A 15,667-nucleotide genomic window follows, 5' to 3' on the forward strand; every position below is an offset into this window, starting at 1 on the left:
ACTGAATGATCCAGATTGATGGAAAAAAAGGAGCTGCTTTTTTAATAGAAAAAAAAAAAAGAGAGATGTTCATTTCACATTCTGTATTTTTTTGAAATAATTAATCATGAGATGTCATTTGGCTAATCTGAAATAGCTTCTGACAACCCCCCCAGGATTTGGTTTGTATCTTTAGACTCTTCCTGGGGTCAGGAGTGGATGTGTGTGAATTAATCACAGCACCTGTGGCCTTTGCACAGGCAGGTCTGTCTTGTCCCCAAACTGGAATTTCTGGAATTAACTGCTCCAAGTGTCCCTGCTGCACTCTGTGGCACTGATAAATTCCTTTAGCCAAATCCTCTTTTCCTGCTCTGGTGACAGGAATGGATGGAAACCTGGGGAACCCTCCAGGAGGGTCTGCAGCATTCTGCCAGATGAACTCCCTGAGTCAGGATTCCCAGAGTGCAGACTCTACAGAAATGTGTACAAAATGTATAAAATGCTGAATTTGGGAGGGTTTGTGTTTCTCACCCTGAGCTCAGAGCTGGGTGCTGCTGTTCTGGTGCCTTCCCTTTGTGCAGTGGGATCCTGAGCAGCTCTGCTCCTCTCTGGACATTTGGGGCTGTTCTTGCACACAGAGAAAGGACCAGACAAGGCCACTGGTGCCTCTGCAATCACTGGTTATTTTCAGTCCTGGAAAGATAATTTTTTTCCTTATTTTTATTATTATTTTTTTTTTAATCTGGCCTTTAAATTTCTGGTTAATCCTGATTTTTATGGAATCTTAATGCTGTACAAAACCTCTCTTCCACAGGTGTCTGTTTAAATCAAAGTATTTAATCTGAGAAAATCATATTGTATGGTCAGAGCACTGAGAGCAGGAAAAAGCTGACAGACAACATTTTTCTGTTTTATGGAAAGCTGGGAGAGACAGAAAAATGTGTGGAGAGAAAACTCTGAAGCAAACAAAATATTTGGCCAGCAAGTTAAATTGTAAGGGTAAAGTTTAAAGTAATTTTTTCCAGAAACCCCTGAAGGTTTTGTGGAATAAGGCAATTTCTTCAGTCCTGACAGTGTAAGAGCATAGGAAATGGGAATAAAATTAATAAAAATGAAAACTGTGTAAACCTTTTCTCTGAACCAAACAGTTCCTACATTTTCATGAAATTCCAAAGAGTTTGAGTGACAGGGTGCAGAAGGCTGCTCTGGGTTTGGCTTTGGGCTGTGCACAGGGATTTTCATGTGGCACTTCTGGCTCGTGGCTGCCCAGATTTTGGGGTGAATCCCATGCAGCTCTCAGTGCCAGGAGCTGGGGAAGAATTTGTGTGCCAATGTCAGATGTGCTCTCAGCAAACCATGCACTTTTGGGGGTGTGTTCCATTTTCTGAGCTTTCTAAAGCTAAAATAAGAAGGAAAACTGGAAATTATCTGGTTTTGGTCGAGTTCATCTTTCTGCCACTGCACCACTCTTCATTTTTTTCCCTTTCCTGTGATATTCTTGCTCCAATTTTAAACAGGACCAAGCTGAGCCACCACAAAATCTGAGAACGTTCTCCAGCAAACTGCAAATTTGGAGAAGCCCTTTAGGGAAGGGGATGCAGCTGAAAGCAAGGAAGGAGTGGGAAGGGCCCTTGCATGGAGCAGCTGCTTCTCCTTCAGCATCCCCTGGCCCTTCTCTCCTTTGAATGCAGAAGTTCACATTTGTAAGAATTTGGGAAATCTGCACCTGAGTCGATCAAAAGCAAACACTGGGAAAAGGAGTAACCTGGAGAAACCCAAGTGCAGCTGTGTGGAGGACCCCACCCTTGTGCTGGGAGGGATTTTGGCTGAGCAGCCCCTCCTGTGATGAGCTCCTGGGGTCCCTGGGGGTGCTCAGGGAATTCTGCTGGCTCTGGAATTGGGACAGGGATCCCGAACTCCTTTAGACCAGGGGAAGCCCAGCTGGCTGTAGTGGGTTTGTAGTGAAGCCAGGAGCTTTGAGGTGCAGCCCCTGGGCAGGTTCAGCTGGACAGACAGACAGACAGACAGAGGTTTGTGGCAGCACAGAGCTGGGGGGTGTCAGGAGTCACAGGGAGCCCCTGATGAGCAGATGGTCCATGGCTGCATCCCTGGCAAGGGACACTAAGGGTTTATAGACACCCCGAGCTCCTGCCTCACCTGAGGGTCACCTGTGCCCTTCCTGCTCTGCCCAGCCTGGAAAGAGAGAGAATGGGGCATTTTGCCAAGGCAAACCATGGGAGGAGAGGCAGGAGCAAAACTCAGACAAAGCTGGGCAGGATCAATGTTTTGCTGGTGGGAAATAAGCAGAAATGAAGAATTAGTGTGTAAAAAAGAAACAGGAGGGCTGGAGTGCTCAGGGGAGCCTGAGCTGAGCTTGCCCTGCACTGTGGGCACCTCAGCACCTGAGGGCACTGGCAGCACCACAGGGTTTGAGGGGGCAATGGGATAATAATTCTCTTGGTTAATGATGCTTCAGATAGGATTTTACTGCTTTTGGAAGTTTTATTTTCTTTCATTCCTTGAAACTCTCTGCAGTTCTCTGACAGGTGAGGCTCCTGGTGTCCAGCTGTGATTTCTCCTCTCTCTGCCCAGCCCCTGGCCCCTTCCTCAGGCTCGTCTCCTTTTTGATTCTGTGTAGCACGAGGAGACCATAATGAAAGGCTGGCCATAAACCAGAAGATTGCCTTTAAATTATATTTCTTTTCTTTGCACTGATGCTCAGGGCTGTTCCACTCCAGTGCTTTGGGCTGGTGATTTGTGGGTGGGCACAGCCTGGGCTGTCCCTGCAGGGGAATTGCAGGTTTTGGGGTGTGATGATGCCCCAGGAACTGCAGCCATCATCTCTTTATTAAAAAAACATTTATTTTCTAGGCTGTCAGCCACTTATTATTTATAAAGAGGTCTTAATTGGAAGTGTTGTCCCATTGGAAATATTCCCATGAGCACTAGCAAGAATGTTTCCAAAAATAACATGTTTAGCAAAAGAAAGAAACCTTCACACTCTGTAAAACAGCCTGGAGTCACACTCAGATGACTCTGTGTTCCTAAAAATGGATTTTGGTGTGGGTTATAATGACTGGTCCCAGCAGGGGGATTGTGCCCACTGCAGTTTCCCTGCAGGATTTGGGGTTCTGGTTTGTGACTGTGGAATTATCCCAGCAGATTAAACTTGCACTCGGCCATTTCTGTTCACACTCGATTGTGGCTTCATTAGGTCTGGGAGCATTTCCACTGTTCGTGTGCTGGATTTTCCTGGAGAAGGAGGGACAGGAGAGGCCCTGGCTGGTTTGCAGGGTGGCTGTGCCCAGGGGGTCACACCAGGGACAGTCAGTGAACCCTGGCCAGATGTCAAAAACCCAGTTTACCACGAGAGACATTTCCCTGGAGTGCAGGGAAGGAGAGCAGCTATAAGGGGGAAATCCATCCCCACTCTTTGCCATGTAAATCGCTGTCCTGGCTGGCAGACAGGCAAGTTTGGAGCCTTGCAGAGCCCTGAGAGGACATCAGGCTCCATTCCTGACCCATTCGACCTGATCAGAGCCAGGTCTGGGCAGGATCTGAGCTCCTGAAAATCAGCTCAGTCTCACATTGCTCAGCTCCGCAGCTGGGTTAATGCACACGCTCAATTCCAGGCTGGTTTCAGTTCCTTGGATGTGGCTGATGCACACATCAAATAGTTCTGGCACCCTGGTGCTTCCTGTGAATGAAAAATGACACGAAATTGTTGTGTGAATTTCATCCCCATTCATGCAACAGGCTGAAGGACAAATCATGTTTGGCAAATGTGCAGGAATGGGAGAAAAGATTCAAATCACAGGGAAAAAAAATGTAAATGTTCTCAAGAGAGTTTTGTTTTCTTTTCCCCACAATGAAAAGGGGAAAAATAATTTAAAAGAGCAGTAATGGAAACCCATCAGTTTAATCCTTGTAGCTGTGGTTAGGAGCGTGTAATGCCCTAACGAGGTGCTAAAATCAAGCAATAATCTTGCAGGAGGGTGTGTTACCTCTCTTTGCAGCTCCTGAGGCTTTATGGAGCAGATTTTATCTCTGGGGGATTGACTTCGGGCCCAGCTGGGTGTTGTGTCTGCACAGATCACAGATCACTCCCTGCTCCCCTGGCTCCTTTCTTTTATTTGTTGACTCTGCTTAGGACAGCAGCTGTAACTTATTGAAGTGATAGGAAAGTTGCTTTTTGTGGGGGTAGGTTTCTGTTTGGGGATCATTTTCTCTCTGTGGCTGCCTGTGTGCTGGAACTGGAGCAAGGGGAGAGATGGGGGTGTGTGTCTGCCCACCCTGAGCATCCCCTGAGCATCCCCTGAGTATTCCCTGAGCATCCCCTGAGCATCCCCTGAGTATTCCCTGAGCATCCCCTGAGCATCCCCTGAGCATCCCCTGAGCATCCCCTGAGCAGGGGATTGCAGCGTTTATAGGGAAGATGAATGCTCTATTCCCAAATATTCCATAAACAGTTCATTATTCCTCTCATTAGCATGCAGAATAAGTGAAATTTTAATGTTTCACTGCTCCAGGCTGCCAAAGTCCTTGTGCTCTTCAAAGAGAAGGGCTCAATTTTGTTCAGTCTCTGTGAAGGAAAATTGGGGCATCGTTGTGCTTTTTGAAAGTGTGTTTAGGAAAGGTCGTGGTGCTGTTTCCTCACTTGGGAGTGAATCTCAGGACAGCTGTGAGTGCCTGTTGTGTGAGAAATTGCCCCAAAGGTCTCTAAAGCTTCTCTGTAATGAACATGAGCGGATGTGGATTGATTCCTCTTGATTATGGCCTGCACTCTTGCAGGAAGCAGATGTTTGCTAACTCAGATGTCATTGCTGCCTTGGCAGAGAAGTGTGAGCAGGGAGGGTCAGTGGGGCTTTGCCTTTGCTGCTGGGTTTGCATGTTTGCACCCAGCCCAGCTCCTTGCTGCTGCTGCTGAGCTGTCTGAGCTGCACCTGAGCCAGGTGACTCTGGTTATCCAAAACCCAGCCGGGCTGGGGCTGGGGCTGCCTCTTGCTCCTCTCTGAAATGCTCTGTGCCCCAGGGGAGGGGGGAAGGACACAGCAGAGCTAAACCCCCTGCCTGCTGTATGCTCATTATGGGAATGAGACAACATTAACATTTTCACCTCCCGGTTCTTTGGAGCAGCTCTAAAGGAACATGGAAAGTGTTTTCCTTGTAGCACAGAGGCAGCTTGTCCTGCAGACCACCAGCTCAGCTCGGGGTTGTTGGTGCTCACAGGAGAGGCTGCCAGCTGAGCTCTGCTCTCACTGACTGCATCTGAGTGTTTTCAACATCAAATATTTACTGATCTAACCCAGTTGCTCCCCAAATTGAATTTCAAAGGTCCTTATCCTGCAATTTCTATTTGCACACATCTTCCATTCCAGTCAGCTCTGTGCATCTCTAATGAAAATGAAGCTGCTTCTTTCTGGAGCTGGATTCTAACCTGTCTGTGCTCTCCTTTATCAGCACAATTCACAATATTGTGATTTTTATATCAATCCAGGCTGCAGGCAGTGGCTGTTTGCCACAGCTGTGCACTGCACAATTCACAATATTGTGATTTTTATTAAATCAGGCTGCAGGCAGTGGCTGTTTGGCTGGCTGTGCACTGCATAGTTCACAATATTGTGATTTTTATATCAATCCAGGCTGCAGGCAGTGGCTGTTTGCATGGCTGTCACTGCACAATTCACAATATTGTGATTTTTGTGTCACTCCAGGCTGCAGGCAGTGGCTGTTTGCATGGCTGTGCACTGCACAATTCACAATATTGTGATTTTTATTAATCCAGGCTGCAGGCAGTGGCTGATTGCCACAGCTGTGCACTGCAGAATTCTCAATTCTTTGCTATGTGCCATAATTAAAAAAGAAAGCAGCAGGACAATTCCCTCATCCATTCCCTCCTCCTTTTTCCCTCTCTTATAGAAATGATATCTGGCAGAGCAGCCAAGCTATTTTTCAGTCTGCTGCTCATGGGTCTTTTCATTACTTTTTTGTTCTCACACTGCTTGCCCAATGCAGCAGCTGTTAAAAAGACAACTCTGAGGACTGGGGAAGGATATTGGTGCAGCATTTGATTAACACTGTTCTTGCAGGAAATTGATATGTCAACTATTCTTAGCCTCAGGCAAAGCAATAATCAAACCCAACCCATGTGGCAACCTTCTCTGATTTCAGATGGCTTTATAACCTGTGATATTTCATTTTTAACTAGTTTTTAAACTTTTTATTGCTGTGACAGTTTCCCACCCTGTGTGATTTCATGCAGTTTTTTTGACTGTATGATTGTCCCATTAGGAAATGCATCCAGAAACTTTCCTTCTGGCCCTGGGAGCCTGCAGTGTTCATTGCCACAGAAAGTGTGTGCTGGCACGCACTGCTCCACAATGAAACAACTGGAACCTGGCTTTTAGCCACTCTAATTCCCTATTCATAACCTAAATTCCTTTTTCTGCAATTTGCAATTTTTTTTTCATTACATATGCTAGTTACATCTTAGGGTGAATCAGTCAAATGGACTCTAAATTAAAATAGTTGGCTGAACTAAGCCCAAAATCTGTTGCAATGCAGTTTTCTCATAGCTTGGAAGAACACAGCCCATACAGCCACCATAGAAATGGGTGATTATTCTTTCTGTCTGTCTTTTTCCAGGTAACTGAGTAGATGAATGTACCCTAAAGTTTTAATCTTCTAGGTAATTAGGAGAAATAGGTGGAAAGGAAAGCCAATAAACCACGTGTCCCTGAATAGGTCACACTAATAGTCAGGATGTCACTGTGAGGACAGGAAATCCTTAAATCAGACACATCATTTGGGTCTGTGATTTAATCCATAAACCAGAATCAGGATTTGAGTACACACATAAGAATATGTAAATGAGGCTGTGAATGGCTCAAAAGTCACAAACACACAGACAGGAGGCTTGTCTATAATCCCCAGGAGGCTGGGAAGGCAAGGCTGAAACATCTCTGAATCAGACAAAATTCTGTGTTTTGCAGGCATGGACAGGAGGGCTCCAGGCTGAATTTAACGGGGTGAATTGTGCTGGGTGAGAGCAGGGCTGAATTTAATGGGGTGCATTGTGCTGGGTGAGAGCAGGGCTGAATTTAATGGGGTGAATTGTGCTGGGTGAGAGCAGGGCTGAATTTAACGGGGTGAATTGTGCTGGGTGAGAGCAGGGCTGAATTTAATGGGGTGAATTGTGCTGGGTGAGAGCAGGGCTGAATTTAACAGGGTGAATTGTGCTGGGTGAGAGCAGGGCAGGCACTGGCAGAGCTGCTGGTTTGGGTCTGACCCAAGGGCTGATCCCTGCTCACCCAGGGGAGGGAAGGTGCACACCCTCCACTGCTCTGTGGCTAAATATTTGCTTTTTAGCTGCAGGGGAGGCGAGGAGAGCCAGGGTGATCTCAGCAAGGGCCACCCCACCCTCAGCTTGGCCCTGTCCCTTGGCCAGCCCTCCCAGCAGCAGCTGGTGTTCCTGACATTTCCTGATGTTCTCCTGACGTTTCCAGCAGCCCCCAGCCCTGTCCTGGCTCCCCAGGTGCTCCTGCCTGGCTCCAGCTCTCACCTGTGCCCTCCCCTGGGAGCATCCCCAGCTCTGGCTGCTCCCCTGAGCTGCAGGATGCCAGAGCACACAATTCCCGAGGCTGGGAATGCTGCGTGCAGCCAGCCCTCCCCGGGCTCTGCCTTTGCCTCTCTGTGCTGCCAGGGGTCCTTTCCCCTGCAAGTCTTTTTCTGCAATTACAATTCCAGTGATTCTTCTGGGGAGCTGTGTGCAGCCCTCTCCTTGCAGAAGGAATGATTTGAAGGGTGTGGGTTAGTGAGAGCCCAGATCCTGGATTGCTCAGTGTGCTTCCCTCTCCTGAAAGCCCCATAAACTGTCCTTTCACAGGCCTTTAATGGCACTCAAGTGACTTAATCTTTCCATGTAAAAGCTTACTTGTATTTCAAGCTTTCAGTTATCAATGTCATTAAATCAATATCCCCAGTTCTACAGGAGCCAAGTCACATATAAAGTGTCACACTCAGTTTAACTTAAGAAGTGCAATATTGAGGTGCAGTCAGCTCCTTTTCCATAGGTTTGGCAGCACTTTGAAGTAGAGCTGTTGAAGATCAGAGGGAGCTGATTCCTCTGCAGCCAGTTTCTGACGTGCTGGGGCTTTCTCCTCTAATGACAGCTCTGCTGCAGAGCTCCAGTGGAGTCTCAGCAGGTGAGTGTTTTGTGCACTTATCATAAATGGTGCTGGAAAGCCTCGTGGAGATTTTATCATTGCTGATAAAACACGGGGCAGGATCGTTAAGGAAATAAGAAGGCAAATTAGGATAGACCCCTTTTTCCATTCTTTAATCTATTTATTTATCTATCATTGTTATTATTTACTTATTCTTTCTCCATCTGAGTACACAGCAGCTCTGGACAGGGCAGAGCCTGTATGGCCTCACTTGGGCAGCTCATAATGGGTTACATCTGTGTTTAGAGTTAAGATGGAGAAAAACAATGACTTGTCCCTTGCCAGAGAAATTTAATTGAGGGTAGAATGTTCATCTGGGATTTATTTGCGTAAAAGATACACGAGTGCAGTACCAGTCTTCTTCCAACCTGACCCTGAGGTGCCCTTTCCATTTAGTGTATTAAAATCCAGATTTACCTAGAGAAATCCTACAAATCAGAGATGGCAGTTCCTGTTCCACCCTTGCTCTTATTGCAGATCTCTGCTCACTGTCTGTCAGAGAAGGGAAATCACCTGTAATGCAAGCCCACTGTAGATTCTTTCAATTGCTTCAGGAAGGGCTTGGGGATGGTGGGCACAGCACAGCTGGCACAGCTGTGGGGATGGTGGGCACAGCACAGCTGGCACAGCTGGCACAGCTATAGGGATAATGGGCACAGCATCATCTGGCACAGCTGGCACAGCTGGCACAGCTATGGGGATAATGGGCACAGCATCACCCAGCACAGCTGGCACAGCTGGCACAGCTGTGGGGATGGAGGGCACAGCATCACCCAGCACAGCTGGCACAGCTGGGAAGGGCTCCAGGTGTCCCCAGAGCCAGAGGGGAAGGGAGGGTGACAGTCCCTGCTCCCCACAGAGCCCTGAGCTGCAGCAGCAGCTGCTCTGGGGGAAACAAGGGGAGGCCAGGGATGGAAACCTGGGCAGGGGTGGGCAGAGAACATTCCATCTGTGCTGTGCAGAGCTGGGGGCTGGGCAGGAACCCTTATCTGCAGCACAGTGCTGAGCTGTGCCCATGCAGGGGAGCTGGGCAGAAATCTTGGTTATCTGCTGCCAGGACTGGTTATCTGCTGCCATGACTGGTTATCTGCTGCCAGGACTGGTTATCTGCCTGGTTATCTGCTGCCCTGTGCCTGACACCCCTGCCTGGCCCTGGGACAATTGCACCAGGAACTTCTTGTCCTTGGTTGAGTTTCAGCAGGATGGGGTGGGGGGTGTTTTCCCTTCGTTCCCTAAAACAAGGAAAGCAAAACTTGATTTTTGTTTTGACAGCAGAATTGTGTTGCAATAATCTGAGAGCTAATGGTAATTCACCAGTGATTATTTTTTATGTTGAAGGCTCCTGTAATTAAAAAATTGCCATAAGGCAGGGTCCACACAATGTGGGCTTCAGGGATTTATGTATTAAAATGGGCTGAACAAACACTGGATATCTTCTAGTTTGCATGTTTTGTCTGTAACAAACTATTACTTCAATATAATTTGAATAATTTTGTCATTGAGCTCACATAATGGGGTGGAGAAGGGGATCTCAAAGCTTTTGGAATACAGGAGATTGAGTTAGTTGCTAGACCTGTTTATGGAAGATAGAAATTATGTCATTATAATGCTGAGGTGGGCTAAAATAAAATCTTGAATTACAGCATTGCTCCTTCAGTTTGAATGCATGTTTTAAAATAACTGCTGTTGTGGAAGGAAAGTGCCTGGGAGTTGGTCATTGCAATGCTCATATTTCAGTTATTAATCGTGAAATGGGACATTTTTACTGTGCAGTGAGAACAAACGATGAACAAAACCCAAAGAAGCCAAATCTACCTGAAGAATGATGTCCCAGTCCTGCAAAAATTGACTCGTGTTTGTGCTCATGGACAGGAACAATCCTGGTTTGCTCTTTGCTTAAACAGGGCACAGATTTCACACTCAGAGTGTGAGAGTTTAATCCCAGTGTGGAGAATTAAGACTGAATTGCAGGTTTTGCATGTTTGGAGCTTGTGTTGGAGATATGAGGACTGAACAATTTTGCTGCCAGTTCTGGTGTGTTAATCTATAATAAGTCCCTTGGATTTATTGTAGCAATGAGAATGTGAAGTAGCTGAACAGTGGAATTGAGTCCTTTTTAAACATTCCTTCAGGGTTTGTATTTTTTCTTGCAGACGCCCAGACAATACAGCCAAGCACTGAATAAAAGTAACAGAGTTCATCTTTACTGTGCATTTCTGGATTATAGGTATGTTGCTTGATTTTATTTAATTTTAACTTGATTTTATTGGATTGCACTTACTTTGTGATGCTGTGCATTACCTGTATTCTTCTTGCTTCCTTTCATTCATGGAAATAGTTAAAGAAATGGAGCCATATAAAAACCACAACCTGATTGTTTGTGCATAAATAGGAGACTTGTTATTCACAGACCTGGGTTGGGTGGGTGATTGGGAACTGGAAATATTTTGAAATCAAAGTATCAGACTGGTAGAAATCTGCTTATCTCGTTCCAGGGGGTGTCCCCTTGGCAGGTGCTGGGAGTTCAAGCTCCAGCCCAGCCTCTGTTTTCTCTGGGTCTGTGCCTGTGCCAGGGCCTCGTGTGAGATCAGCATTCAGAGCTGGGAATTTTGGCCAGTGCATGGAATGGATAAACACAGTGTCCATGAATGCAAATTAGAATCCAAGGGAAATAAACAGCACCTCAAGTTTCACTCAGGAAATAAGAGCTATGGATAGGCAGTAGCTTTTTAAATTTTTTTTTTAAGCACTGAATAAATTTAATTTTTTTTTTTTAATTTTGAAATATGCTGCTCTTAGTGAATTAATTGAGGAAGAATACAAATAGTGAATTTTTAATTTCTTGGGGATTATCAGGTTTGAGCCATAGCAGTGCAAGCCTGATTGCTGCAGCAATGCTCTGGGATGCTGGGATCCCTCCTGCACAGCAGGCAGGTCACAGAAATGCTTTTATTGAACTTTTGTTTCCTGGCTGCTGAGCTGTCCCAGCTGCTGCAGTTAGGGTTGTTATGGTTACCCAAACTCCAATAAATCAGAAGCAGATTTTAGTGAAGCAAATTAGTTTGGTTGGGGCATTGTTCCTGTTCTGTTCTCCACTGGGGCTGGGGCCCTGGAGGCCTGTGAGGATAAACCTGAGATGAGAGATCTGTCCTGCCAGATGGGCGTCACTGCTGCCCTTGTGCATTGTGCATGTCCCATTAAACATATCACATTATACATATAATATATCACATTATACATAGTGCATGTCACATTAAACATATCACATATATCATATATCACATTATACATAGTGCATGTCCCATTAAACATATCACATTATACATATATCACATTATAAATAGTGCATGTCCCATTATACATGTCACATACCACACATATCACATATCCCACTGTACATATCACCCTGTACAGATCACACATCCCACTGTATCCCATCACACACCCCATGCCCTGGCCCAGCCCACATTCACTCTCTGCTCTTTCTTTGCCTGCAGCAATGGGTCCGGGGTGTGGTACAATGATACCCCACTGTACATATCCCACTGTACATATCACATATCCCACTGTACAGATCATATATCCCATTACATCCCATCACACACCCCGTGCCCACATTCACTCTCCGCTCTTTTTGCCTGCAGCAATGGGTCCGGGGTGTGGTCCAACGAGGGCTGCGTGCGCCGGGGCGGGGACCTGAACCACTCCGTGTGCCTCTGCAGCCACCTGACCAACTTCGCCATCCTGATGCAGGTGGTGCCGCTGCAGGTGAGCGCAGCGCGCTGGGCGTGGCTGCCGAGGGTGGGGCACCTGCGCCCCGCACCCGCGCTCACCTGAGCGCCCGGGCTGGGCTCAGCACACCGGCTCGGGTCCTGCTGTGGTATCTGAATTAACCCCAGCCCCTGGTGACCGCTTGGAGCTGGGCTTGGCTTCCCCAGGGCAGCTGCTTTGTGTCTAGCCATTATTATCTTTATTACTTGTAAAGCACCTCATGACCTCGGTGGTTTCCAAGTATAATTTTTCTAGGAACTCTTCAGATTGGTAATAAAATGCAGCTTTGCCTCAAGACCTCCCATCTTGTAAGACAGAAGTATCTTGGGAGAAATGTGCTGTTATTAACCCTGTTTTAAAGAGCAGCATCCAGGGAATTACCCAGGATTAAACAGGACAGCCACCAATTAAATGCCACTGAAAGATTGGTTGATTCTCCACTGGGGAATCATCTGAAAGGCCCAGCTTTCAACTAAACAGATTTAGGATTGGGATGATTAATGGGATGCTGCTGTAAGTTTCAGTGTTATGCAGTATTAGAAATTGGAGATCCAAGAAATTTCAAACAGAATTCTTTGGAATCAAGTTTTCCTCAAGAGGTCTGAAATGGATAACGAGGAAAGGCTGGATGTGAATGGACATTCCAGTTCCTCACAGGCCTTTAAAGCTCCATTTTCAATACTTTCCTTATATTTTTGGTTTGATGCATTAACATCCACCAGGCTTTGTGCAGAATGTTTTTCCATAGCTCTGTTTCCCCCTTTATGATAACAGGAAAATCTCATCCCAAATCTTTGTCCAAGACATGTCCTTTAATGTGACCCTTTAGAGCTCTGCTGGTGGGACCAGGCTGGGGGATGAGGCATCCCTGAGCTGGGACAGGGGCACACACAGGGGGACACAGGGACACACAGGGACACACAGGGGGACACAGGGACACATAGGGACACAGGGGCACACACAGGGACACAGAGGGACACACAGGGGGACACAAGGACACAGGGGGACACAGGGACACATAGGGACACAGGGGCACACACAGGGACACAGAGGGACACACAGGGGGACACAAGGACACAGGGGGACACAGGGACACATAGGGACACGGGCACACACAGGGACACAGAGGGACACACAGGGACACAGGGACACACAGGGACACAGGACACACACAGGGACACACACAGGGACACACAGGACAGACACAGGGACATAGGACACAGGGACACACAGGACACAGGGACAGCCAGCTCTGTGAGCTGCAGCTCCAGAGAGCTCCAAAGAGAATTCAGGTGCTGCAATTTCATTTTGGGCAGCTTTGCTCCCCCATCAGGTCAGAGAGTGGAGCCCCTGCTCCTGCCTAGAACATTCCAGCCCTCTGCAGATCTGGTTTTCATTCTGCCCAACAGTGCAGAGCGTGCCAGGCTCTTTGTGCCATCTGCCACCGAGATGCCATTCCAGCAGGAGGTGGGGGGCTCTGGGGACCCAGGCTTCAAAACTCTTTCAGAGGGGAATATTTCCTCCCCCAGACAAGCAGAGCTCGGGCCCCCTGCCCCAAGGCACCAGTGCAGGGCACAGCTGGGATGTTTTTGTCTCCTGGACCATTCTCTTCATTGTTCTTTTCTCCTGCCTTTTCCCACTGTGAGGAGTAAAGTTCACATGTGGATGGGCATTTCCAGCTAAGCAATAGTGTTACACAGTCTGGGGCAGAATTGGTTTGGGGTTTTGAGCACATTTTCTGCATTTCTAAAGCTAGAAATGACTTTGTTTTTTATCCCATTTGTAGCCTGCTCACGGTTCAGAATAGACCATCAATCAGTTTAGTTCAAGCAGTTCACCAATGGGCTTGAAAGCAGACAAGTGTTTATGGAGGGAAAATATTTAAAACCATCTGACCTTGATGATGGAACTGTAGAAACAACCCAGAGCATTTTTAGGGAGCCCTGGATTTTGAAGAGGTTTGGGTATTTATCTGTGAGCTTCTGTTCACAAAAAGAAAGTGATCCCAAATTTCTTTTCTTGAGGCAATATGTGTGTTTTTATTTTATTTGTCACTGTTATAGCTGAGTTTTGATCATGTATGGCTGGCTGGGAAAAAGGTGAATCAATTTGTGTTTAAAAAGGCTGCTTTGAAAAAGTCCTAATATTGCAAAACACTTTAAAAATATGGGGGATAGGTGTGTAATTTATCAGTTTGGAGCATTGTTTCCTAAATCTAATATTGCAGTTATTAATCAAACACTGCACTTTGGGTGCAATAAAATAACAGTCTGAAATCATAAGCTTTTTGCTTAAAATTTGCAGCCAGCTCCATACTCTAATGACAATGAAATGGAAATAATGTGGCACTCTCAGATTTCTGCTGTTTTGTAATTTTTTATATAATTACTTCTCTCAGCATGCTTTTCATTGCTGGGAACATATAAAAGAAAAATGCCTTAGTCCAGTAATTTTTCTTTTGTGTTGCATATTTAAAAATTGGGTAGGCATTGTGATTGTTTTGGTCCTTGTGTATGATTTTGGTCCTTGTTTATGGCTGTGTGCTGCTGAAAGGATCCCCACAGACAGTTCAGCAGCCCCAGCCAGCAGATAACAGGGATAAACCAGCCTGGCTGTTCTGGCTCTGCTCTCCCTCACTCTGCTCTGCTGCAGTGATTGGGGCTCAGCTGAGTGCAGAATATTCCCTTTGTCCTCACCCTCAGTGCTCATCCTGCCTGAAGATCCTTCGCTGCTCCCAGTGCTGGTGTTGGTGGCAGGAAACAGGGAATTTCTGGCTGTCCCCAATCCCACAGAACTGCACAGGAACAGCTGGACCAGTGCTGCAGGATGCTAAACCCTTCCAGTTCCTCAGAGAATTGCTTGGCACTTACTGAATTTCACTCACCAGAGGAGAGCAGAAGTTGCTTTATTTTGGAAAGGCACAAATATTTAAGAGTGCTATAATTGTCAAAAGAGCTCCTTTGTTTGAGAAGCATGATGGAGTAGTCTGTTTTAATCAGAATACCCAACAAAAGAGCAGAGACTCCCTTTCTGTGGTGGAAATGAGAGCCCTGAACCTTTGGCAGCCAGCTCCTCTTGCTGACCAAAAGGTTTCCCCCTGCACCATAAAAATGGGATGATCAGGGCACCTTACCCATCCCTTTCTGTTTGAATTGTCACTCTGTGCCCCCAGGGTGGGCCAGGTCAGGCTCAGGGGTGCCAAAATCCACCCTGTGGTCCCTGGGAGGAGACTGAGCCTCCTGAACTCACCACAGACATTGGTTCTAAAAAACTGGAATGTCATGTACCTAACAAAGTGCTTGGCAAGCTGAAGGAAAACAGAGATTTGTATTGTTATTACTATTTAATATATAAATAAATGCCTCTCTGGACTGAAATTGAATTTCAGCAGCCTTTCTGGAGGCAATTAAAACCATTAGCTTCATCAGCCAAGGCCAGTATTTTAATGTCTCTGAGACACTCAGGCTGCCAAAGTCAATTATTCATCCTTCTCTTAATAGGATTCAGATGACATTTTAAAGGTAGATTTGGCTGAGCCTTAATTGTTCCCCTCCCTCCCCCTGTGAAAGGATTCCCTGGAGGATGCTCAGACTCTGCACAAGGGTCTGAGGGTGGAGCTCAGTGCAGATCAAATAAATGAATAAAACAAACAAATAAACAAAATCCATCCCTCACTGCAGGGATTCATGGTG

General features: G+C 46.5%; 1 protein-coding gene across 2 annotated transcripts in view; it reads left to right on the forward strand.

Annotated features, from left to right (window-relative positions):
* The window catches only part of ADGRD1 (adhesion G protein-coupled receptor D1), an 85,569-nt gene that overhangs the window by 34,691 nt on the left and 35,211 nt on the right, over positions 1 to 15,667 (forward strand). For both annotated transcript variants that reach the window (XM_079322974.1, XM_079322975.1), the window contains 2 exons: positions 10,358 to 10,431; positions 11,849 to 11,972. In XM_079322974.1, coding sequence (XP_079179100.1) covers positions 10,358 to 10,431; positions 11,849 to 11,972 — 198 coding nt within the window. The remainder of the gene's footprint in view (positions 1 to 10,357; positions 10,432 to 11,848; positions 11,973 to 15,667) is intronic.

The sequence above is a fragment of the Erithacus rubecula genome, assembly GCF_903797595.1.
Source record: "Erithacus rubecula genome assembly, chromosome: 19".
In the NCBI taxonomy this organism is placed as follows: domain Eukaryota; kingdom Metazoa; phylum Chordata; class Aves; order Passeriformes; family Muscicapidae; genus Erithacus; species Erithacus rubecula.